The sequence below is a fragment of the Pelodiscus sinensis genome, chromosome 7 (genome assembly GCF_052426305.1).
Source record: "Pelodiscus sinensis isolate ZL-2025 chromosome 7, ASM5242630v1, whole genome shotgun sequence".
Taxonomy (NCBI): Eukaryota; Metazoa; Chordata; order Testudines; family Trionychidae; genus Pelodiscus; species Pelodiscus sinensis.
This window is the reverse complement of record NC_143058.1, coordinates 36,717,767-36,744,282: the sequence shown is the minus strand read 5'-3', so window position 1 is coordinate 36,744,282 and position 26,516 is coordinate 36,717,767. Positions and strand designations below refer to the sequence as shown.

Sequence of the window (26,516 nt, the reverse complement as noted above, 5' to 3'; positions counted from 1 at the left end):
GATATATTCCAAAAATCAAATTATGTATAAAAGTGTATTGGGTATGCTATTTACCTTTCTCATAATGTACAAACAATGGAATAGTCAATAAAATAGAAAAGCATTATATTTAGAATTGATAAAGGAATAACTTTTGCTTTACTGACCAATAATAAATCTGTGGCCACACGTTTAAAGTCTATAGTTTTAATGAGACTAGACATTTGTATGGCAACTGAAGTTACGTTAAAAATGATAAAAACTTTCAGACAGTAAATTAGTGCTTCTGCATCAGGGCATAAGTCAAACACTGAGGCTATGTCTACACTATGGAACTTTTCTGGGCTATCTCCAGTATCCCGGAAAAGCTCTGCTACATCCAAAGAACGCTTCCGCTTTTTTGGGACAGTTTCCGAAAAAGCAGATGTATTCTTTCAGCATCCCTGTATTCCTCATTGTATGTGGCATAAGAGATGTCCCAAAAGAGGAGGTTTTTCTGACATTTGGCCCCATGTAGATGGACCAAATGTCAGAAAAGCCTCTTTCAAAAAAAAAAAAAAAGGCGGAAAAAGATGCTCAAATTGCGGTTTGCAATTTGCTTATCTTTTTCCAAAAAAACTCTGCAGTTATAGACATAGCCTGAGTGATGGAGGGTTAGAAAGAGATTTCCCCACTGGATAAATTGTTCCATGATTGTCAAATATGGGTTTTCTTTCACCTTCCTCTAAAGCAGGGGTGGGCAATAACTTTTGCCCTGGGCCATTTCAAAAATGTTCAAAGTATCCCTGGGTGGGGCCTAAACAGGAAGGGACGGGACTACCCCACCGCCAAGCCAATTAAGGGTGGGGGCAGAGTGGAGAAGGTTTTGGTCGCTCCCCCGCCCCCCAGACCCTAACTGACCTGGGGGCAGAGGAGCAGCAGAGCCTCTGCAGGCCCGATCCACCAACTTGGCAGGCCGAATCCTGCCCACAGAGACCCTTTTGCCCACCCCTGCTGTAAAGTATTCGGTATTTTATTAGAAGTACTGTTTGTAAGACATAGACTCCTGGGCCAGATGGACCATCAGTCTGATTCATGTCAGTTCCTGTGTACCTCTGACTTGCTTTTCTGATTCATTAACCCATTATAGAGTCTCCCCTTCTGTCAAAGTGACAACTGCTAAAGGAAAAATGTGTAGTGTTAAGGTATGCACAAAAATTGAAACTTGATAACAGCTTTAAAGGCAGAACCACCTTTTTATGAAAAGCTATTGTTTCAGAAGATCTTATTTCTAAACCACATTGGATTAGTTTTGGGAGAGGTAATCAAGGTGCAGAATTGACATTCTCATTGAAGTTTTAGAGCTTTGATGTAACATTAAAGGAACTAACATCACAGTAGCTTTTCTCCCTTAGATGAAAGGAACAGAGACTTCCCTTTGTCTTTCTAGGGAACAAAGAAAAATGAATATTATAAACTGGTAGTACAGTCTGTCTGATTTGGAAATTTAACAAAATCTATTGTTAAAACCGAAATTTTAAGGAGTAGAAACCAAATGCACTAAAACCAGTCTTAGGGCCTGAACCTGTAAAGGAATGGCCAACCAAGTCCTATTTATGTCAGTGGTGCTTTACCTGGGCATGTGTTCTTATGAGCAAATTTCAGTACAGTTTGCAATGATTTTATTGGAGCTATTTAATCTGATTCTGCTTATTTATGGCAGGAGCATGTTTCTAGAGTGGCTCGACACATTATAACAGTCTTCATTATTTCAACCTCTTGGTTATTAAACCTATGGGTTATATGAAACTGGATCTTGCTCCCTTAAGCAGTGGTCACCAACCAGTAGATCGCAATCTACTAGTAGATCTTGGAGCCTCTGACAGGAGATCCTGACTGGTTTGGCCAGGAAGCTATCAAGTGCTGGCACTTCAGTTGCCCCTCTACCCCCTGTCATGCTGCTCCTGCCCTCTGCCTTGGAACTACCCCCTTGGGAGCCTCCTGCTTGCTAGGCAGGCACTGGAGGAAGAAGGGGGGCATGATGTCAGGGTTTCTCTCCTCCCCCCACTTCTGTACCCTTTCTCCACACAGAGAGAAGGGAATGGAGGGAGCCTGGCAATGCAAATCTCTGTCATTCTCACACACTGTGTGTGTGTCTGCCATTCTCACAAACATACACGGTCCTGCACTCTCATCTCCTGACCCAACACATACATGGGTGGTTGTTGTTACTTTTACTGCTTGCAGAGTGTGTTGTTTTGGGGTTTTGACTGCTCTGCACATTTCATAATTTTCATTTCTGTCTTGCACTTAAATTTAATTCTTTGCATTGTGAGTTCTAAAATGCCTAAACTGTTGTGGCTGGAGTAATTATGCCCTTGGTAATTTCTGCTCCTGGAAATTACTGGCGTGTCCTTGTGGCCCCTGAGAAAGGCAGAGCAGGGAGTCTCCACATGCTGTCCTTGCCTGCAGACACCTCTCCTGTAGCTCCCATTGATCAATAACGAGGAAGTATGTCTCCGTGCCTGTGAATGAGGGGTAGCATATGGTGCCATGGAGCCATTGCTGTATATGCCAGCTGCTTTCAGGAGTGGTGTAGGGTCAGAGCAGGAGTAAGCCTGCCTTAAGCCATTTCTCCACCACCCAGAATCCATCTCAGTTAAACGGTGCCCAGCCAGATCCTGCATCCTGAACCCTTGTCCCAGACCTGAGCCACTTTCTACACCCAGCCTCCTGCCCCAGACATGAGTCCCTCTGCATCCAAACTCCTTCCCAGAGCTTGTACCTTGAAATCCTTCCTAAACCCCAATCTCCCACCCTGGGCTAAGTCTGAAGCCCCTCCCATACTCTGAACTCCTTGGTCCAAGACCAGAGCCTACACCCCAACTTCATACCCCAGCTTGGAGAAAATGAGAAAGGATGGGGAAGAAGGGGGATGGAGTGAGCAGGGTGAGGCCTTGGAGAAGGGGTGGAGCAGGGTTGGGGCTTTGGAAGAGGTGGGAAGGAAACAGGGCAATGGTATTTACGTTTGCAGTAGATCTTACATTGCACTTAAACTGAAAAAGTGATCTTATGGTTAAAAAGGTTGGAGATCACTGCCTTATAATCTTTAATTAGTTAGAAAAATAATGTTACTCCAGCTAACTTCCCAAGTGCTCTTAGATAACCAAGGTCATGCTCTACTTCAATTTTAGACGCCAGTCTTGCAAAACCTTAAATACATACATACTTTTGCCCACTGCGAACAATCCTGTGGAAGTCTATTGGTTGGTAAATTTAAGACACAGGTGAATAATCTTCCCAGAATCAGAACTAAAAATTCTCAAAAATAAATATTGCAATCTTGTTTGCCTAATATTTTAAAACTTCTTTCAGTGACTGTTTCTTCTGTGAAGCTTCCCATTAACACAATCGGACAACTAATAAGCAGGCAATATCAAATCCAGTTTCTGTTTAAAAGACCAAAATGTCACCAGATTTGACCTGTGCTGTTTTCCACACTAGTCTGTGCACTAATATCAGCTGTGTTATGTGCAGAATGCAGTAATATTAGCTAATTGTTTGTTTCTATCTAATATAGCATTAATGTATGCAAGTATTTTTGGAAATGTATCGGCAATAATCCAAAGACTGTATTCAGGAACTGCCCGGTATCACATGCAGATGCTGCGTGTTAAAGAGTTTATACGCTTTCATCAAATCCCCAACCCTTTGCGGCAACGGCTCGAAGAGTACTTCCAGCATGCATGGACCTACACCAATGGCATTGACATGAACATGGTATGTAATTCTGCTTTTAAAAATTAACAAAGTCACAGGGGTCTAGAATGAAAAAATTCTCATAATTTTTGAAATGCTGAATTATGTTTATTTCTTATGGGTTTACTTTTTGCCATAGAGACAGTCCTAGGTTCACTATCTATGTCATCACACAGTGTTGAAACAAGATGTCACATATCAGCATCCTATTATATAATACAATGTGTCCTAGACCCATAAGACATCACTTTCTTACTTTTGGTGAAACTGCATCAAGGCAGTAGACTCAGTTCTTGGGGTTCTGCACCTCTTCTAATTTAGTTGTGCATTGACCTTTTCCTACATCCTAGTCACAGTCATTGGAACATAGAACACCTCAGTTTTTACATTGATCTGCCCATTTGAAACCCCAGGAAGTTGTATATAAATATTTACAGCATTCCATGACCACCTGAAAGTTTGGAGGAGCCCAGGTTCCATTGCTCTAGTGGAGTTTCATGGTTAACCTGGGAGGCAGGCTATGATGTGGCACAGATGATGAGGAAGGGACAATGGCCAATATTTTTATAATGGTTAGTGACTGTGGTGATGGCTTCAATTTTTGGGTGCCAGACTTGAGATGTTTTAAAGGTATCTGATTTTCAGAAAGTGGATGCTCAGCACCAAAGTTGGGCATTCAAAACTGGAGGCACTCTAAATCACTAGTCACTTTGAAAATCTTGCCTAGAGCACTAATCCTTGAGCTCCCAGAACTGGAACACAGCACAGTATGGGAACCCCTGCTGGGTGCTATGGACTAAAAAAAGTGTGTGGGGGGGAGAATCTTAAGAACACTTTCTCCAAATGCATTTTTTTAACATTTCTTTTAAAATTTGGCTTGATCCAGACACCTCTGTTTCACACCAGGGTAACTCAAGTGGATTATGCAGCATTATACTCACTTAAAATCAGTACAGCATGAAGGCCTTTTCAGTGTCTTCTGACACAGCACTAGTACAGTGCATCATGTATTTCAAAAATGGGGAAAGTGGATTAGTTAGCATCCCACAAGAGAAGAATTCTAATCAGAAAATAGCCTGAATATTAACCAGGCCCCACCCACCAGTCTCCATGGGTATGTCTACATTACCCCCCTAGTTCGAACTAGGGGGGTAGTGTAGACACACCCCTGGTCTTTGCCAAAAACCATCAAAATATTAACCATTAAGCAAGTCACAGAGTTCTTAATAATTTAGAAAGAAATGACAGGATCCAAGATCTATACTTTTTATCTTTGACACTTGATTATAGAGACAGACGAAATATGCTAATAAGTCATATGTCAAGCTTTAGATTATGGCATGCTAAAAGGAAATGTCATTAGCGGAAGTAGACATACACTTGCTGCTGCTTTTCCAAATCTCAGAAATTTCCTTTCTGAGAAGTTGAATCACTCACGTTGAAGCCATCAATGGCATAATAGAAGCTCAGACAACTTCCTAAGCTATTCTAAGACTGATAGATCTGAGTCCTTGCTGAGCTTTCAAAGTGTTTGGAAAGAAAAGAAACCCCACAAGTTTCAATACCTTACAAATAGAAATTAGACCCCAGGGGTACGTCTAGGGTGTGTCTAGACTACAGAGTTTTGTTGACAAAACTATACCTGTGTCTACACTGCTGCTGAGTTCTGTCGACAGAACGTCGACAGAACTTGGCAGTTTTGTCGACGGCGGTAAACCTCATTCTATGAGGAATAACACCTTTTGTCAACAGAGTTCTGTTAACAGAAGGTGTTATTGCATCTACGCTGTCCTTTGCGTCTACACTCTCATGTCGACAAAGCGGCTTGCTTTGTCGACAGAACTGGATGTAGTCTAGACGCTCTTTGTCAACAGAAGCTTTGTCGACAGTATCCGTTGACAAAGCCTCTGTCGACAAAAGCCTGTAGTCTAGACGTACCCCTAGACTACAGGCTTTTGTTGACAGAAGTTTTGTCGACAGATTCTGTTAACAAAGCTTCTGTCAACAAAAAGCGTCTAGACTACATCCAGTTCTGTCGACAAAGCAAGCCGCTTTGTCAACATGAGAGTGTAGACGCAAAGGACAGTGTAGATGCAATAACGCCTTCTGTTGACAGAACTCTGTTGACAAAAGGCATTATTCCTCGTAGAATGAGGTTTACCGCCGTCGACAAAACTGCCAAGTTCTGTCAGTGTTCTGTCGACAGAATTCAGCAGCAGTGTACATACAGGTATAGTTTTGTCAAGAAAAGTCCATTTTTGTCGACAAAACTCTGTAGTCTAGACTCACCCTAACTAGTATTGCCTTAAATATAAAATCTTCCAGAGCAGAGGAGGTTGTTTGTCAATAAGTTGGAAGAGTTGCATATCTTAATTCAGTAGGTAACGGCAATGATCTGATAAAAGACATATAGTGCTGAATCGCAGACAGTTTGACTTTTTGGTTACTCTTACATAAAGCAGATCAAACTATAAACAATTCCCCTTCACCTGCGCACACACTGACACACACTTCTGCAGGCATTGCTGCACATCAGGGAAGAATTCATATCCCAGAATGGGGCTGGTGGAGTTAAACAAGCCTCCTTTGGGGGTTACACTACTGGAAAGGCAATGTCAGTGCTTGATCCTGTACGTTACTGAGTAGCCCTAACTCTCATTGAAGTCAATGGGGTTTGAGATGCTCATCATTCTACTGGATCACGCCTTTGAGTTGGAATAGGTCTGAATCTAGACAATCCTTGTATTTCTGAAGATATTAAATAATGGGAGTTCCTTAGGGTTAGGGTTAGGGTTAGAGTTCCTTTAAGAGGAAGCAATGTGGATTATTGGGTGTGACTTCTATAGACACACCTCTTTGTGTACCCACAAATTGGATGTTGTCTGGTTAAACTTTGCATAATTCAGAAATTGGTGTATTGGCAGTTGTCTTCAATTTGTCATTTACGTGAAATACAAATTAAATGGATTAAATATCCCCACCTACATGAAGATGATTGTGAGGCAGTATGAAGATTTTGTTTCAAATAAAATATGAAACAATAACAATCCAGATTAGTGGCTTGTTTTGTTATATTTTATTTCTTACTCTCTCATGTATTCTATCTCTTAAGTCTATGACGATCAATTAATTTACTTTTAATGTGTGTTTGTTTGGATATATTATACATCAATTCAAGATTGATATGCCAGTTGTCTGATTTATGTTGTACTTATGAAAGATTTATCTTTTTCCTGTCTGCTTCATTCCTAAATACATGGACTAACACCATCCACTGGTAAGAGCAGGAGGTATTTGTATCAAATTTAATTCCAGTGTAAAGTGTGGAGAATATCCATGTTATCTGTCGGGTTTAGAGCTTGTTTAATGTTTTCTATTTTTAGTTGTAACCTTTCTTGCATGATGAAGTGATAGATAACCAAGAGAAAGGAATCTAAATTGAATCAGATGCCGGGCAAAACATATAAAACTGCTTGAGGTTGCCACATTTATTAGACAGTTTTATCCTACAACTTTAATCAAACTTCTCTGCCCCAAAAAAGTCTTGTGCGTATGATATTCCTTAGTTGCTCTGCAGAAATGTCACACTCTGATCAACTTACTATGCTGATCATTCTGCATTTTCCTTTTTATGTGAATGCTTTTACATATGCACATAAACATATATGCATGTTAACAGCAAGTGTGGATTAAATTTTCCAGGCTCTAAACCATGTCCATATGAAATGGACTGGCATGTGGTTTTGAGAGTTAGGGTGTGTCTAGACTACCTAGTTTTGTCGACAAAAGTGGACTTTTGTCGACAAAACTATACCAGCGTCTACACTACCGCTGAGTTCTGTCGACATAACGTCGATATAACTCAGCAGTTTTGTCGACGCTGGTATACCTCATTTTACGAGGCATAACACCTTCTGTCGACAGAACTCTGTCGACAGAAGGTGTTATTGCCTGTAACACTGCATCCAGACTACGGAGTTCCGTTGACAAAGCAGCTTGCTTTGTCGACAGAACTCAATGTGTCTGGACGCTCTTTGTCGACGTAAGTTTTGTCGACAGTATCTGTCGACAAAACTTCCGTCGACAAAACGCGGTAGTCTAGACGTACCCTTAGAACTTGCATGAAATCTCTATTTATATCCAAAGGGACCAATTCTGTTCTCAGGCAAGTGTGTGACTCCTGCTAACTTCAGTGAATATCTAAGGGCAGAATTTGTTCCTGACTTCCTCCCCCAACATCTCATCCCTGAAACTTGAGTAAATTCCAAAATAATTTTCCTTCTTTGAAATATAGAATTTATGAATAATGTACATGATATACATAATTCATAATAGGAAGTTTGTTTCCAAAAATGTACTTAAGGCTAATAATTCAGGGAAAGCAAACAACTAACTTTCCAACTAAGATATAATACTGTACTTAGATAAATAAACTTGCTTTCTTAAAAAAACATCCTGCAATTCTCTACTGAAAATTAGGAGATAATATTTCATATTTGGTTTAGATGGTTAAAGTAAACATAACCTTAAAGCTCTGGTGTTAAAATATGCTGAGAACATGCATGATTTGTTCCTCTCTGCTTCACTTCTACTTCTCTTTGCTTCTGATTCATTGCATAATATATTTTGATGAAACAGTTGTACTGATTATCTAATCCATGCATAATTATATTAACAGTATTTAGGATTTATTTTAATCTGGAATAAATTCTTGAGCCTACAGAATAAGTATAATTTAAATCATGCCGTTACTTTATTCACTGGCAAAGTTAGTTACAAAAGGTGATTTATAATGCAAGTTGCCACTGTAAAAGTAAGATTCAAAAGGATTGTGATTTTCTAGAATTTTTCAATCTATGCTATTCTATTTTTCCTATATTCCTTTCTTTTCCTTCCAATATTACTAATCCCTCACCCACTGATAAAAGCACGACTATACTATTCCTAATGGAAAGATCAACTCTTAGACTATGTCTACACTGGAAAGTTTTGGTTTTGAAAGTGTTTTCGACGTGCAAAAGTCATCAAAACTGAAAACTCATTAAACCTGCTTTTCCTCCACCCATTGTCGACATTACATAGCCACATTGCTTTGCTCTTTCTGTTGATAGAGGAGTTAACATCCCACAGTGCCTGATGTCACTTTCAGTCGCTAAGCATTGCGGGAATGAGCAACATAATTCTATGCATTTTGAGAACATGAAAAACCTCCCATCAGCCAAACTCTTTGCTTTCCAGTCCTGCCTGGGCTTCTAGCTTACTTTAGCACCACTTGAATGACAGTCCTTTCTGCAAACTCCAGCATCTGCTGTAAGAAATCATGGATCCACAGTTCTATCCCACTGTGTTCAACACACTTAGAACATCATGCATTGCAGCAGAGCTACTTATGCACTTAATAGCAGAGGATGAAGACTCAGATATGGATGACAATGTGAGCAACAAGAATGACACCAAACTGGCATTGCATTGGGCTGTCACAGAGCAGCTGTGCACAGTAGAACATCACTTTTGGACGAGGGAAGCCAGCCTTGAGTGGTGGGATCGCATTGTCATGCAGATGAAGATCTGTGGGTACAGAAATTTTGGACACGTAAAGCAACCTTCCTGAAGCTGCGTGCGCTGAGCTAGCCTCTGAACAGCAGCACAAGAACACCCGAATAAGAGTTGCTCTCCCGGTAGAGAAGTGTGTTGTGGTTGCTTTGTATAAGCAATGGCCTGTACAGAAAGCTGCATGCTCGGACTTTCTTTCTAGATTAGAAAATTACAGCGGAGGATGTGAAAATACCCATAGTGATTCTAGGAGATGTGATGCTTACCCCTTACAGCTCTAGTTCATGAAGCTGTAAACGGGGCACCTGGACAGCAGTAAAGAGCAGTTCAACACTAGGCTAAGACGATTGCACATGGTTGTTGAAGGTGCCTTTGGCAGACTGAAAACAAGATGGAGGTGTCTCTATGGCAGGCTGGATATTTTGGAGGATTATATCCTTAAGGTGTGGCCACATGTTGTTGCTTACATAATTTGTGTGACAGTAAGGGTGAAGTTTTTGCCCATGGGTGGAACAATGAGACACAGCACCTGGGCGCACAGTTTGAACAGCAAGATGCTCATGCTGCCAGAGGAGCCCATAGAGTGGACATCAGTATCAGGGGGGCTCTGAGAAACCACTTGGACAATGAAGGGCGCTCACATTTCTGTGTGTTGGAGTTGCTTCCTGTCTCATCCCACTGCTCATCCCAAATGAGGCATTACCATGAAAACCAAGTGCTATTTCAGCCTTCCCCAGGGGCCAGAGTGATTACTGTGGGTTGTGTCGCACAAAATAAACTGATATATGGGTGTGTCTAGACTACAGGGTTTTGTCGACAAAAGTTGGCTTTTGTCAACAAAACTATACCTGCATCTACACTACCACTGCATTCTGTTGACAGTAAGTTGACAGAATGCAGCAGTTTTGTCGATAGCGGTAAACCTCGTTTTAAAAGGAATAACGCCTTTTTTCAAAAGTACTCTTTCGAAAAAAGGCGCTATTGCATGCAAACTGTGCTTTTTCGAAAGACAGCATCTAGACTCTCTTTCAAAAAAGTGGCTTGTTTTGTCAACAATATTGATCATAGTCTAGATGCTCTTTGTCAACAGAGGCTTTGTATCTGTCGACAAAGCCTCTATCGAAAAAGGCGTGAAGTCTAGACTTAGCCATAGATATTTGCATTACATTTTGCCTTTATTGATGTCTTTCAACCAGGATGTTGGTGGTAAAGGGATGGTAGGGATTATTGGAAAACCTCACAATGGTGTTAACATCCAACTGTTAAAGTCACAGCTGTTTTCACAGGGAGTGGAGTGTGCTGAGGGAAAAATCCCATTACGTGGTTGTGAAAATGAGTGTGTGAGCAAAGAGGAAAGATTGTTGGCTGAAGAATTTTGCATGTGCAGCCATGGAGGCTGATGTGTGGGTGTGGAAAGAACACTTTCTGTGAAAAGAGTTCTGCATGTTTTGACAGTGAGGTCTTTGGTTTTCTTTGCACTTCAGCCTCTCATTTTGTTCTTCCATCAGCTTTAGCATGCACTCAGTGGTTTATGTTCTCACTTGCATCTCCCTAGCTGTTCTTTGCTACCTTTTCTCTTTTTGAAGCATTGAATAATGCCACACATCTTTGACCATATCCTTCCGGGTATGTCTACACTACAAAGTTAGTTCGAACTAACGGATGTTAGTTCGAACTAACTTTCATAGGTGCTACACTAGCGCTCCGTTAGTTCGAATTTAATTCAAACTGACGGAGCGCTTATTTCGAACTAGGTAATCCTCATTCCACGAGGATTAAGCCTAGTTCGAACTAGCTAGTTCGAATTAAGCGGTGTGTAGCCCCTTAATTCGAACTAGTGGGAGGCTAGCCCTCCCCAGGTTTCCCTGGTGGCCACTCTGGCCAACACCAGGGAAACTCTACTGCCCCCCTCCCGGCCCCGGACCCCTTAAAGGGGCATGGGCTGGCTACGGTGCCCGTGCCAGGTGCAAGCCTGACAGCACCCAGCCAGCAGACCCTGCACCTGGCACGGCTCGAGCCACCCACCCGATGACCCCCAGCCCTCCCCCTATTCCCGGGACCAGGCTGGCGGCTCCCGGGAGCTTGTCCGGGACCACAAGAGGCGGGCACCCGCCTGGGCTAGTGCGGACATCGTGGACCTTGTCCACGATCTCCGCACTAGGCACAGGAAAGTGGCCGGCTTGGGCAGAATAGCTGCCAGCCTGGCCACCCAGGAGCAGGTGTGCAAGAGATTCAAGGGGGTCCACTGAGACCCCCGACCCTGAGCCCTGAGCTTACATTGGCCGTCCTGGGTCAGACCAAAGGTCCATCTAGCCCAGTAGCCTGTCTGCCGATAGCGGCCAATCCTAGGGACCCTGGAGGGGATGGACCGAAGACAGTGACCAAGCCATTTGTCTCGTGACATCCCTCTCCAGCCTTCCACAAACTTTGGGCAGGGACACCACTCCTACCCCCTGGCTAAGACCACTCCATGGACCCAACCTCCATGACTTGATCTCACTTCTCTTTAAACTCTGTTCCAGTTCTAGCCTTCACAGCCTCCTGCAGCAAGGAGTTCCACAGGTTGACTCTTTGCTTTGTGAAGAAGAACTTTCTGTTACTAGTTTGAAGCCTGCTATCCATTCCTTTCCTTTGGTGTCCTCTAGTCCTTCTTTATGGGAACTAATGAAGAACTTTTCTGTATGCACCGTCTCCACCCAACTCCTGCTTTTAGAGACCTCTATCCTGTCCCCCCTCCATCTCCTGGGCTGGCTCTGTGGGCTTCTGGGAGTGGAAGCTCTCCTGCAGCCCCCCAATTGCCTCCTCTCCCCAGATGGCAGCCTGCGGCAAGTGCAGCCGGGCTGATGGCCGAGTGCTGTGATGTGCCCCGTGTGGGTACTCCGGGCACTCCAAGCCAGGACTGCTTTGCAAGAGGGGCACCCCTGAGAACTGTCTGTCCGGGGTGGGGGTCGGGACCCTTTCAGCACAGCGCTCAGCTAGCCTGAGACAGCATCTCCACGCTCTAAGTCCTCCTCTGATGCCCTGCCGGCACTGCTTCTGGCCATCCTTAACTCCGCTTCAGGGTCCACTTAATGTGGACGTGCTAGTTCGAATTAGCAAAACGCTAATTCGAACTAGTTTTTAGTTCTAGATGCGTTAGTTCGAATTAGCTTAGTTCGAATTAACTAATTCGAACTAAGTTAGTTCGAATTAGCGCTGTAGTGTAGACATACCCTCCTTGTCCACTGTGGGTTTTTCCTTAGTTAACAGAGTCTGTCTGCTGGCAAACTTGCCTTTTTTCTCAAGGTCTGGTCTGGAAAAGTAACCATTAACAATGGAGTGACTGTACTTTTAATGAAGATTATAACATTTCACTAATATGCATGTCTCTGAAGAAAACTTGCTACCCTAGAGGCACTTTTCTTGCTACCCTAGAGGCAAACACAGATCTCTCCAGTCATTCTGATTGTAGTGAATTTTAAAGGTGTAGGTAAAGAGGGGGAAGGAGAGTTGGTCATGGATTTCCAAGAAAGTACAGTCTGCGATTGTGCAGCAAGTGTACCTGGAAACAATGTGTAATAGTCTGGCACTTGTCCACAGGCTGCCATTACTCTGGCTGACATATTCCTGCTAAAGGTTAACAGGCAAGCCTGGGTTCAGCTTCTGTATGTGGTGCCCCACTCCTTATGCAGCCAAACTCTGTTGCCACCTTGGTTCAAGCAGCACAGTATGAGGAATGGGTTGGGATAATGTTGTACCATGGCAGTGGGGAAAGTTATAAGACCATCAGGCAAAGCTTTGACACCATCTCATAGAATCATAGGGCTGGAAGACACCTCGGGAGGTCATCGAGTCCAGCTCCCTGCCCAAAGCAGGATCCAATCCCAACATACTAGCCTAGACTTTGTCAAGCCAGGACATAAAAAACTTCTAGGGATGGCGATTCTACCACCTTTCTAGGTAACCCATTCCAGTGCTTCATCACCCACCTAGTAAAATTATTTTTCCTAATATTCAACCCACTGCAACTTGAGACCATTGCTCCTTGTTTTGTCTCCACTGAGAAAAGCCTCTCTCCACCCTCTTTGGAACTCCCCTTCAGGTAGTTGAAGGCTGCTATCAAATCCCTCCTCACTCTTCTCTTCTGTAGACTAAATAAGCCCAAATCCTTCAGCCTCTCCTCATAAGTCATGTGCTCCACCTCCCTAATCATTTTTGTTGCTTTCTTCTGGACTTTCTCCAATGCATCCACATCCTTTCTGTAATGGGGGCCCCAGAATTGTACGCAGTAGTCCAGATGTGGCCTCACCAGTGCCAAACACGGGGAATAATCACTTCTCCAGATCTGCTAGCAATACTCTTCCTAATGCACACTAATATGTTGTTAACTTTCTTGGCTACAAGGGTACACTGTTGACATATCTAGCTTCTCATCCACTGTAATCCCCAGGTCTTTTTCTGCCAAACTCTTGCTTAGGCAGTTGGTTCCCAGCCTGTAGCAGTGTTTGGGATTCTTCCATCCCAAGTGCAGGACTCTGCAATTATCCTTATTGAACCTCATCACAATTCTTTTGGCCCAATCTTCAAATTTGTCTGGGTCACTCTGGACGCTATCCTTACCCTCCAATGTACCTACCTCTCCCCCTAGCTTAGTGTCATCTGTGAACTTGCTGAGAGTACCATCCATCCCTTCATACAGGTAATTAATAAAGATGTTGATCAAAACAAGCCCTAGAACCAAACCTTGGGGCACTCTGTTTGATACCTACTGTCAGCTAGACATCAAGCCATTGATCACTACCCATTGAGCCTGACACTCTAGACAGCTTTCCTGCCACCTTACAACCCATTTGTCCAATCCATACTTCCTTAACTTGCTGGCAAGAATATTGTGGGAGACCATATGAAAAGTTTTGCTAAAGTCATGGTATATCATGTCCACCACCTTCCCCATGCCATGTTATAGAAGGCAATCAGGTTGGCCCAGCAAGAATCTCCTAGCAAGATTCTATTGATATCTCTGTGTACATCGATGTTCTGTTTGGACATAATTCAGACCCAGGCAGGCTTGATCAGCTCTGAGAAATACAGCTGCTGGTGGCCCCACACCACACCCACACCCAGCTGCAAGAGAAATTTCCCAAGCCACCCCATTTCCCCTACAACACACAGTAAGGGTATGTCTACGCTTGCACCCTAGTTTGAACTAATGATGCAAATGTAGGCATTTGAAATAGTCAATGAAGCGGGGATTTAAATATTCTGTGCTTCATTAGCATGATCTCACCAGGCACGTTACTCCGCTCAACAGCTGTTTCAAAAGTGAAAGTGCGTGCCGGGACGCATTAGTTTGAATCAAAGCCTTTGGTTCAAACTAACGTTACTCCTCTGTACAAGAACAACTTACCAATCTGCATGGCTGCCAACCGGACCATCTCCCTCCTCACCTGCACAGCCTCTTACCCTGCATCTCTTCCATTCCTTCATGCTCTTGCTGACAGTCCTTACAAACAACAGGACTTGAGAACAATTCCTTGCTTCCTGGTGTATTGGTTGTCCCTAGACTGAGCCTAACCTCCTCATCCATTTCCACCTCTTCATCAATAACTTCTGTCTCCAAGTCCGCTACTGTTTCTGACTCTGTGCTATGGGAAGAATCCACAGTCTTCTTGAGTGTCTCCACCCAAGATTGAATCCAGCTCTGTATGAAGATGACATGTTGTGGGCACTGCACCTCACAGGCTGTTTACCTCCTTCACCTTCTGGTACATTTGACAGAGTTCTTTTATCTTTGCTCTGCATTGTAGGGTGTTTCGCTCATATCCCTTCTCACATAGGACTTGAAAAATGTGACCATACGTGTTCCTGTTCCTATGAGTCACTCACAGCTTTGATTGCACTGATTCTTCACCCCACTCACCAACTAGATCCAAAGTTCTGTGGAGCTGTAAACGGGAGAGCATTTTGAGCAATAGCCATCCTTCTTTCCCTAACAAGACACCATAACAACCACTACACAATGAGCCAGACATCAGGAAATGGATTTTAAAGTTCCCTAGGTCTGCAGCTGGGAGGGGCACATAAGTCTACCTGTTTATGTGGCTGCAGGGCAGCAGAGTTCAAAGCACTGGCCAGAGTGGCTAATTGGGCATGTGGGAAACATGCTGGAGGTCAAAAAACCTACTGTGGTATACTCTACATGATTGACGACAATAAAGAGAGGGGGAGAGAAGTCTTATGTGGAGGTGGAAGAACTCCAGAATTGGGCATTTGTCACAACTTTTGTTGTATCACAATGTGAATGCTCTCCAGGTTTTGTCACCAAAAAAGGGTTTTTAGCAACAAAACTTACCAGTGTAGACAAGGCCTTAATATCCGAAAACACTTTTTTCAGTTATGCACATGTTTCCTCCAACTCCTAGCATCCTGTGGATTTTCTGTCCATCCCAACAGGTGTATTATTTTATTTTACCTAAAAGAAAGCCAAAATAATTGGGCCATGCTCTGGGAAAGGTTTACCCAAACATGTATTTTAATTAACATTTCAAATATAGAATAGAGGAAGTTTTACTTTTTATTTTTGGATATAGTACTATGAAAGAGGATCACAGTTCATTTTTCTTCTCCTATGAATATGCTTAATTTTGATACATCTGTCTAGTCTTGTTGGCTGCAATGGTGCTAGATGTTTGTAAAGACAAGCATATACATAACTATATGAAGGAACAAGGCCATAAATGGTACTACCCAAAAAGGCTGCTTTTACCAAGATTTCTCATTTTTATATTGTGCAGTACAACTGTTTCAACACAATGTACATTTGCTTATCATCAGAATATAATCACTTCTGAAGCTTGAAGTAATGCTATCATCATCCGCTGTCTATATACATTCCAGAAAGATAAGAGAGCAATTCACATTTCACAAACCAGAATGAGGTTAATTTAACATCCTGACCAGAGCCATAAACTACATCAGTTTCTCCATCGCATCTGAACTGTACCCAAATTACAAGAGTTTGTAAATTATTGGTTGAGATTAGAGCGGGGTGGGAATTTTCCAACAAAACTTTCTTTTTCTGAAAATGTTGATTTGTTTGAAATTGAAATTTTTTGCAGGGACATGACAGCTGCAATGAAAATTTTCTGAAAAATCTTTTAAAAATGCAGGAGAGTTTGCTACTCAGTTTTACTTCAGACATTCAAAAAGCACCCCAAATATGAGTAGATTGGGAAGTTGTCTTTTCCTTGTCTATTGAAATAATGGCTAATGAATAAACTACAACTAATTGAGTGATCCAACAGAAGAATCTTCTAAGACTTGAGTATATGAATAAACTAATCTAGTATCAATATCTCATTACATTATTTTGTGGACTAAAATCTCACAAACAGGAGAATTGCTAATCTTTTTAATATTGATTACCTTCATTCCATAATGAATACAGGATATGACTGCCCACTGAACTGACCACGAAGATGGTCAGCTATGTTCCACAACACTTGATATTTCTGAGATGTTTCAGCAGTGGACATTTCAGTGATCCATTATGGAGGTCACAGAGACATAAGGAGATCTTGTGATTAAAGGCACTCAGCTGGAACTCAGGATATATAATTTTATTCCTGCCTCTCCCGTGTGTGACCTTTGGCAAGTCATTAACACCTCTTATCTCCCACTGGAACAAGGATAAAACTATGCTTTCCTACCTCATAGGAGTGTTTTTACAGGAAAAATAGTCAAATAAATTCAAATATAACAGTGATGAAGTTCAAATACATACTTAGGGTATGTCTACACTAGCCCCCTAGATTGATCTAGGCAGGCTAATGAGGGCAACCGGAATTGCAAATCAAGCCCGGGATTTAAATATCCTGCGCTTGATTTGCATGTTCCCGGCCGGTCGCCATTTTAGAAATTGACTAGCCTGAAGTAACTGCCCACGTCTACACGTGGCTGTGAAACGGGATTCTGGAATAAAGTCCCTAAATCAAGTTAGGTGGTATTCCTTGTGGAATGAGGAAAAATATTTGCCTCTACACATGCTAACGGGTTAAATCAGAATAGTTATGGTGTAGCTTTGCATACTGTAGACATATGCGAAGGTATGTACTTCAGTATTAGATTGTTTATCTAAGGATGTGGAAATTCCCTCAGCAACTTACTTCTGCACCTATTAAAATCAGTGGAAAAACTCCCATTTACTTAAATGATGCAGGATTAAGCCGTATGTGTGTTCTGCCTACTGTGTGTTTCCTATTGGAAACTTATATTTCCAATGAGTTTTGAAGCTGTTCCACTTATCCCTGCCTCTTTGAATATTGGTATAGCTACCTGTAATCATAAAAATGTCTGACTCTCACTCTAGAGGAGGGATGCTGATCAAAAATTAGCTTGGGTGAGCTGTCCTCATAACACAGTTAGTTCCATCTTTTCTGAAGAAAGTCCTCTCTGAATGTCAAGAGCATGCCATTATATATTTGATCAGGTAAGTATCAAAAGAGACAACTTGAATTAATAGAAGAAAGACAGACACAGCATTCAAGGAGCACCACTAATTGTCACTAGGACCAGTGTAGTTCAACAATTATGGCTTGAGGAACAAAATATACATTAAAAAAGAACACTGCATTCCACAGGATTTCCATCCAAAGGCAAGCCTGTGCCTGACCGAAAGAAAAGCTGAATTTCCAGTGAGTTTTAAAGCTGTTCCACAGAATACGAAACCCCAGTCCTGTGCCACGCTTTCCTCTAATCAACATACAACATATAAAAGGAATGTAGCTTGAAATGGTTGCAAAAGCACATGGTACATGACGCTGAGGGGCAAACAGAGTGAAGATTAAAAAAAACCCAAACACATAGCATTTGCTGGTTATGTACAACAAACATCTTAACTGTTGGATATAACCAAGATGCCCAGTACAATTCTTCTGTGTCCTGGCAGCTACTGTCAGCTCAAAAATTAAGGCTGAAAAATGACACAGGCTGTTTCACTATCACATGAGCCAGAACATATTAATGAAATGCCTGTTAGCATAGTACAAAAAAGCTGTAAAACTAGCCCAAGCATGTGTTCATGGTTGCACAAGTTTTACTATGCAGTAATCTGAACCAATCTGGAAAGAAGACTTAGTTAAGGATGCAAAAGACATTGTGAAACAGTCATTACCTTGATATATTCATCATTAACTTCACAATAATCCTTGACTTTATTGCTGTATTGTGGGTTTTTCATGAATATAACCCCACAAATGAAGCAATGAAGAAAATGACAGCTGTAACAGTATCCTGATTTAAATTTGTTGGAGTAAAAATCTGTTCAGTAGTTCAATAGAAAATACAAAACCGCTTTTCCTAACTTTTAATTTTATCTATCAGTAGACAACATAAAAATATGCTGATTGCCTGAGGTTAAACCTCATAGATACAGTTTTGATCATTCTACTGTCAATAAGACCCTGTTCACCAAGGTATTTATGAGGTTTGTCATCCAATAGAATATTCCTGGAAAAGCTTTAAACATCTCTGGCTCTATCTACACTGTCATTAGACACCTGTGGCAGGTTGTCTCTTTTGATGCTTACATGATCAAATATATAGTGGCATGCCCTTGACATTCAGAGAGGACTTTCTACAAGCTTACGGGCTGTTTAATTGCAACACTGATATTTGGTCTTGACTGGAGTCCAAGCTCTGGTATGGTACATGGCCCCAACGTTTAGGGTACGTCTAAACTACATGGCTCCATCGACGGAGCCACGTAGATTTGTTGTTTTGGCAAAGGCAAATGAAGCCGCGATTTAAATGATCGCGGCTTCATTTAAATTTACATGGCTGCCGCGCTGAGCCGACAAACAGCTGATCAGCTGTTTGTCCGCTCAGCGCGCTAGTCTGGACGCTCCCCTGTCGACATCAAAGCCCTTTTTCGGCAGCCCCGGTAAACCTCATCCCACGAGGAATAATGGGGCTGCCGACAAAGGGCTTTGATGTCGGCAGGGGAGCGTCCAGACTAGCGCGCTGAGTGGACAAACAGCTGATCAGCTGTTTGTCGGCTCAGCGCGGCAGCCATGTAAATTTAATCTCAGCTTTTATTTTTTAAAAGAGCATGTTCTAGTCCTCCTGGTCACAGAGAAACTTGTCAATGTGACGAGTGTACTTAATGGCTCAGAAACTGGATGATAGATCAAAAGAACCCCTACTTCTGACTATTGAGTATTTTGGATTGGCAATTAAGGCACTCAATAAATATTAAGGCCTGCTTTCCTAATTCATCAATCTAACAGGAATGGTAACTCCATTAATTTGCATACAGTTATCTTGTATTTATGGTGGTGTGAAATTAGAAAAGAATAAATTTTATGGTAGCTTGACAAAACATAATTTGCTAAAATTTACAATATTATCAAATATAATATAAATCTGCTTTCAGTAATACTGTATATCTCAATGTTCTGACACATTTTAATTCTTTTTAAGTTAAGAACTGCAGCTGTGATTTCTAAAAGCTGTCTTAATGAAGTAAATCACCCAACTCCCATCACAATAAGTGGACTTTAGGTGCTTAATTTCCTTAGGGGATCAATGATAATCATAACTTCAAATCATAAATGCGCTGAATACCTGAGGTAGAATATTTATGAAAATGTAGGGCAGGCCTGGGCAAAATATGACCCACGAGCCGGATCCGGCCCACCAAGCCACCAGATCTGGACTGTGTAGGCAACAGGGAGCCCCAGGCAGGTTCCCCTGCTTGCCCCACAGCCCTGTGCGCTGTGCAGAAACACGGCGGCAGGGCCCCATTTCTGTTTTGTAACTGGAGGGGAGAGGGGAAGTTTTAGGAGCTGCCCCACCCCAGCACATTCCCATTGGCCAGCCAATGGGAGCTGCTTGTTAGAATAACAGGCAGCTAAGAAGAATCACTCCCCCCTCTCCTGGGCTCAGATATTCATGAAGCACAGGGCCAGGCAAGCAGGCAGGCTGGCTGGCTGGGAAACATTTTAAGCTCGGCAGGCAGGCAGGCTAGTTTGGCAGCTGACAAGTAAGTCTCTTGGCCACAGCCTGCTTCTGCACCCGTCCCCCACCTTTTCCTGACCCAACTCTCTCTCCTCTCTCCCCCAGCCTACCCAAACCCTCTGTCCCCCTCTTACACCCATACCCCCTCCCAGATCTGGCACCCCAATCTCCTGCCCCAGATCACAATTCCCTCGTACCCTAGATAACATCTCAAACTCCTACACTCCAGTCCCCTGACCTAGGTCATAACTGCCTGCTTCATCCCAACTCCCTCTCAGACTCCAGTCTCCCTCCTGCACCACAGTCTCTTACCTCAAGCTCCCTTCTGCACCCAACCTCAATTCCAGACCCCGCATCTCCATTAATATTATGGAAGAGTGTGGCCCTCGACCACTTTCCAAAATCTTGCAGTGGCCCCCCTGTCAAAAATTATTGCCCACCCCTGGTGTAGTGTATAATCTCTCTGGAACAGGGCCTATCTCCTCATATATATTTGTACTGTGCCTAGTACATTTTGGGTGATATTGAAATATAAATACAGCAACTAACATAACAGGGAATGGTTTATATCAGGGCTACTCAACTTTGGAAGCCTCAGGGACCACAGTGAAACTCACAGCACAAATAGCTATTTTCACACTGACAGGCATGAATACAAAAATTAAGGCAAGACTACACAACACACAGGCCCCATTTAAGTCAGTTCTGCTGATATTAATAAAATGCAATATTTACCTGATTTCTACCTATATGACAGCATTTTTAATGAGCAATGATAGTCCAGGAATTTTACTAAAATGCATATCAACAGAAGACCATTATATTGTCTACTTTTTTGTTTTGGATCCCACCTGTGGGCCGCATGTGGAGCCCCGTGTAAATCCAAACTGCATCGTGGACTGCAAACAAACAGGCCGTGGGCTGCATGTTGCCTGCAGGCCATGTGTTGAGTAGCCCGGGTTTATATCTTCACATTCAAAATAAATGAATGACCTTTACACTTGTTTCTCAAAATAAACCAAAAATGTACAGAAATATTAACTAAACCAGCAAACGTGCTTTGTATAGTTCTTGTTTAATAGTAGAGTACAATTCCTTGTTCACTAATACCAATATAAATTTAAATGAATCTGATTCATCCTAAGGATGTGCTTGTGTGTGTCTAACCAAAAAAAAATTACTTTTAGCACAGCTGAAATGAAAATATGCTGGTATTTCATGTCATAAAATTTGGGCTCTTCTACATTACATTTAAATGAGAGCATAACAAAATGAGAGAGATTAATAATTAAACATTTCAAAATATTATCTTTTTTTCTTCAGTCACATGAACAGAAATGAAGGTAATTTGAAAGCTAATATTTCCAACTATTTACTCTTCAAGCTGTTTATCTAATATGTTTGAGATATCAGTTTTGCTATATTATTCAAAACATGGTAAATTTTGTAAATGATAGCAACTTGTTAATACATTTGAAGAAAATCATATTAAAATAGAATCAATTTTATTTTAAATTGTATCTAGTTATATTTGATTAGACATTAGTAACAGTGATAAAATAAGAACTTTTCTTTTTTTGTTTGTTTTGTTTTCCTTTGCTTCTTGTTGAATTTGAGCTGCTTTGAAGATGTATAGATGGGTGTGATAGTGTTCTAAGGCCATAAATTGTTAAACTATTTGTATAAATGTGTGTTATAACATTGTGTTCTCTGTTATTTCACAGTAGAAGCTGTACTGATTTCTTTTAACAATCATAGAAACATTTCAAACACAATTAAAGGTACTAATGTTTCATTTGTAAATCATAGCTTGGCTTTTGGTGGACAAACAGCCTCAAGTCAGAAATGTGCAACTCCCTCGTCTCTTCTAACAAGGCGAGAGATAGTAGTTAAGAACCCCCTTTATGCAACAGGAATGACTGCACAAACCTTTATTGTGCTGAAATAAGAAAATATGCAGTGAGGACTGAATTCTGTTATGACATCAATTATTTTAAATTGCATTCTCTACCAAAACACCTATTGATATTATTACTCATATAAAATGTGTGTGTGTGCACACTGTAAAAAAAAAAGTAGTGAATCAATAAACTGTGTTTAATAGCAAGAAGGCAAATCCTGCTCACATTATTCATACTGATTAGTCCCGTTGGGTTGAATTCAGATATATTTAAGCAACTCTCCTTAAAATTAAAGAAAACTGTGCAATAAAGGAGAACTTGGCTCATAAACTTCAACAGGACTCGCCACATAAATGAAAAATAAACAGAGTATGGCCCAAGAAGTGGACCGTGCACAGTAACTTCATTACAAGTCCAATTTCTGACGCTGGGTTTACACAGTGGGTGGGCATTCTTTCAACTGAAATCAATGCTAAAACTTCCATTAGCTTCAGAGGAAACAGAAAGGTTAATGCTGAGCAATTTAGCAAATCTCTTCCCCAAGTCACAAAATTGTAAGCATTACCTTCATTCCCTGATAAAAATTAACATTGTATCTTTGGGGAATCCTTAGGTTCTAGTTCAGGTAAATTCCAGTGAACCTGAATAACAGATGAGCAAGTACCTGCAGTTTTTATAGACCAGATCCTCAGCTTGTGTAAATCTGGCTTCAATAGAGTACAAGGATTTGCCAACTGAGGAACTGTACGTTTCTAGATTATATATATATATTTAACAACACTTATCAATTTGAATTTTTACAGTTATGCAGAATTACAGGTTTTAAGCATTTGTTTGTATTTTGATCTATTAAAATTTTCAGTTTTGGAAAATAATGGACAATAAAACAATAATTGTTAGACCCTTGGAATTAAAAAATTAAAGCCTTGTAATCATTAAAACACAAATAGCCAACATCACAAGTCATGGTATACAAAGAAAGTGTACTTAAACCAAAGTCTAATAGGTTCTCAAGCCTCATTTTTCTTACTTTGTCTATTTGTAAATTTTCTTTATCCATGGACATAGTTTTGTCATTGCGTGTATGGTGAAATCAACATTTACTGGCATTTATCCTTATAAAAACCTAGTCCTTCAAAACAGGGGCAGATGACCGTTTTGCGGGGCCCCGGGCAGCATAATTCCGCAGGGCCCCCCCTTTGCCACGGCGCATGCGCGGGGCTTTCTGAAGCGCGGGGCCCGGGGCGGCCGCCCCGTTCGCCCTGCCCTATGTTCGCCCCTGCTTCAAAGCCTAGTTATATGTTGTTATCCTGTTGCAATATATTCATATATGTTCTAATTGAATTTCCTGTAATGCAAGAAATAAAACAATTGTGTGTGGACACTACATTTTCAAGAGATCCCACTAGGATTCAGATTAAATTAACTCAATCAGTACAGAGAACAGCTATTTGATCCCATATTTTTTGATCAAACTACATGTTCATTAAACTACTAGATGAACTGAAAATATTCTGACCAACCTTGCTATCCACTGCCATTTTTTACATGAATGCATTCATATTGGGAACAAAGAAAACATTACAAGTTATTTAAAATTATTTGCATAGTATTGATATGAAACTCTTTCATTTTTCTCTTCAGGTTCTAAAGGGATTTCCGGAATGCTTACAAGCTGACATTTGTCTGCACCTCAACCAAAACTTGCTTCAGAACTGCAAAGCTTTCCAGGGGGCCAGTAAAGGTTGTCTTCGAGCTTTAGCTATGAAGTTTAAGACAACCCATGCTCCTCCTGGTGATACCTTAGTCCACGGTGGTGATGTTCTCACAGCTCTTTATTTCCTGTCAAGAGGCTCTATTGAAATCCTCAAGAATGACATTGTTGTTGCCATTTTGGGTATGTATTTATGAACTAAGGCAACAGAATGTCCTTTTTCTGCTAGCACATGCTATGGGACAGCAGTCTCAAAGATGTATTGCTGTATTTGGATGCAACCTGTGAATGATTCAGTCACTTTAATTTAAAATCAAGCTTCTCACTGACTACATAATATACTAATCCCACAGTCAGGGACGGGGGTCTGCCTATATCACAAGCGACTTTGCTGGATAGAGGAAGGAGTAGGATCTGGGGAGTCCCTGAAGGGAATGGAGCAACCCATATGCACCAAAGAGCCCCGCTGCCTGTGCATTTAAAATGTTTTCTTGATTAACTCCAACATAGTCCCTGCCTAAGCTAATACTATGTGAAACAGCATTAATGTGGGCACTTCCCCCTCCTGTGAGTGAATCCTATGGCATTGGCAAGTGACAGAATTCTTATGGTAAATCATAGATTTTTCCATGAACTGGCAATTCCAAGGAATTGCGAGGAAAAATTGTTTCATGCCAAAACAAAATTTTGAAAAATTGAAAAAGTAGAAAAGTCCAACAAAATTCTTCATTTAAATTTTTGATAATTTGTACTGTTTTTTAACATATTTAAAGGAAATGTTGAACCAAAAAGTGTTTCATTTAGAAAATATTTAAATTAAATGTTTGGATTTTTTGGAATTAGTATGGGAAGGGTCAACTGAAGCAATTTAACAAAATTGACAGGAATTCATTAAATATGTTAATGTTGCCAAATCTGCATCATTCACAAAAAATAGTTTCATGCAAAAATGTCTCCCAGCTTTAATTACAAAAAAGTTGTGTTGAACTAAAAGTTTTAACCTTCCCCACTGGATTCAATAGAAATTTGTCATCTACTTCACTAGGAGCAGGATCAAACCCAATCGGAAAAACAGAGGGTAGAGGCTAGTATACAGACAAAATACCTCACTGCATGCAATGGAAATGTTGCCTGAATATGGTGAGACGTCATTAGAGTCCCTGGTCCTCCTCAGTTACCGGAGAACCAGGATGGAGCAGGGAGCTTAATATATGATAAAACTTCCTTGTCATGAGGTTCTCTAGTTACTGCTTAAGGCATTATTCTTTCTGCCTATGTCCTCACACTACATAAGCTATGAAAGATCAGACACAGATTTTAGAAAAACAAGTATTGTAACAGGGTCAGAAGAGAAGGCCATAAAAAGTAGTGGAAGGGGAACTATATAAGCCTCAGACTGAGAAGATCTCTGACCTAGAGTAAAAGGGAGGGGTTATTTTAGAACCAGCAGAGGCAATAAAAGGCAGTGGAATACCTATAGCTAATTGTCCAGGCCTGCAGAGTCAGGCCAGCGTAGGCTAATTAGGACACTTGGGGGTAATTAAGAAAACCAGTTCAGAATGGCTACAAAAGAAGCTTTGCCTACAGTTGGGGCATGCATGTAGCTGAAAGGATGGAGGAAAGTGCCACTTGGAGTAGGAGGAAAGAAGACAACAACTGAACACTAGGATGAACCAGAGAGAAGGAAGGTGCTGGGGAATATGTGGGGAAATAGCCCAGGGGTCTTGGAGTGGTCTTATCGCAGGTGTCGGAGATTCATGAGGACAACTAGAACCCGAAGTAGAGGGTGGGCCCAGGTTCCTCCCCCCACCACAACACCCACTACCCCTTTTCCACTCGGGAAAAAGGACTGTGGAGTTTATTCTCCATTTTACTACATGCTGGCCAATGATGAAAAGTGCTCAACAAACAGCAAACTAAAGCCCTAAGTGTGGTGCCTAAAACTGTGGGCTGCTGTGAGACACTAAGACAAGGAAAATCCACCAGGAAGTCCAGGACTCATTGAGTTTTCATAGGAGCTTTGTCACAGTATGTACACTTCTGATGACAATTTTAGGAAACAATAAATACTATAAATGTGTCAAGTTTAAAGAAATGTAGAGTTACAAAAGTATTCGCATGAAAACAGCTCTATTGAAAGGGCTGCTATCTTTTGAGGTTGTGAATTATTGTTCAGAATTAATTCCTATGCTGAAGTTGACTCAATTTTCTTCAACTTTAGATCTTTGGGTAAAGGATTATGTTATCATATAAATTTTTGTACATTTGCTAGCATGTGGCCTCATGGCCAGAGCTCCCAATCTGGGTTTACTGTGGTATAAAATTACTTCATCATCATCACCAAGAATAATATTTACTACTCTAGATTATATTTTTGTTATAAGAGGGGAGGGGCTGGTAGAAATCTGCACATATTCTGTTATGGCAGGAATAATGCAACAATGATTCAAAACTGACTTTAAAAATTTTCAGATTATCCTCTCACTTAGTCTAGTTTTATACCAGTGTAACTCCATTGATTTTGATAAATTACTCTTTTTATACTTGTACAATGGTATAAAACAGGATAATCAGGTTTTATCACTTATATCCCATATTGTAAGTTTTTTCTGAGTGCATTCATTTTAATGGATTTC

At 41.3% G+C, this 26,516-nt stretch overlaps 1 protein-coding gene across 1 annotated transcript in view; it reads left to right on the top strand.

Moving 5' to 3' along the window:
• Window positions 1-26,516, top strand: part of KCNH7 (potassium voltage-gated channel subfamily H member 7) — a 410,475-nt gene that overhangs the window by 342,837 nt on the left and 41,122 nt on the right. Inside the window, exons 9-11 of the mRNA XM_089779738.1 lie at window positions 3,539-3,738; window positions 4,131-4,133; window positions 23,811-24,063. Of these exons, the coding sequence (XP_089635864.1) occupies window positions 3,539-3,738; window positions 4,131-4,133; window positions 23,811-24,063 (456 nt within the window). The remainder of the gene's footprint in view (window positions 1-3,538; window positions 3,739-4,130; window positions 4,134-23,810; window positions 24,064-26,516) is intronic.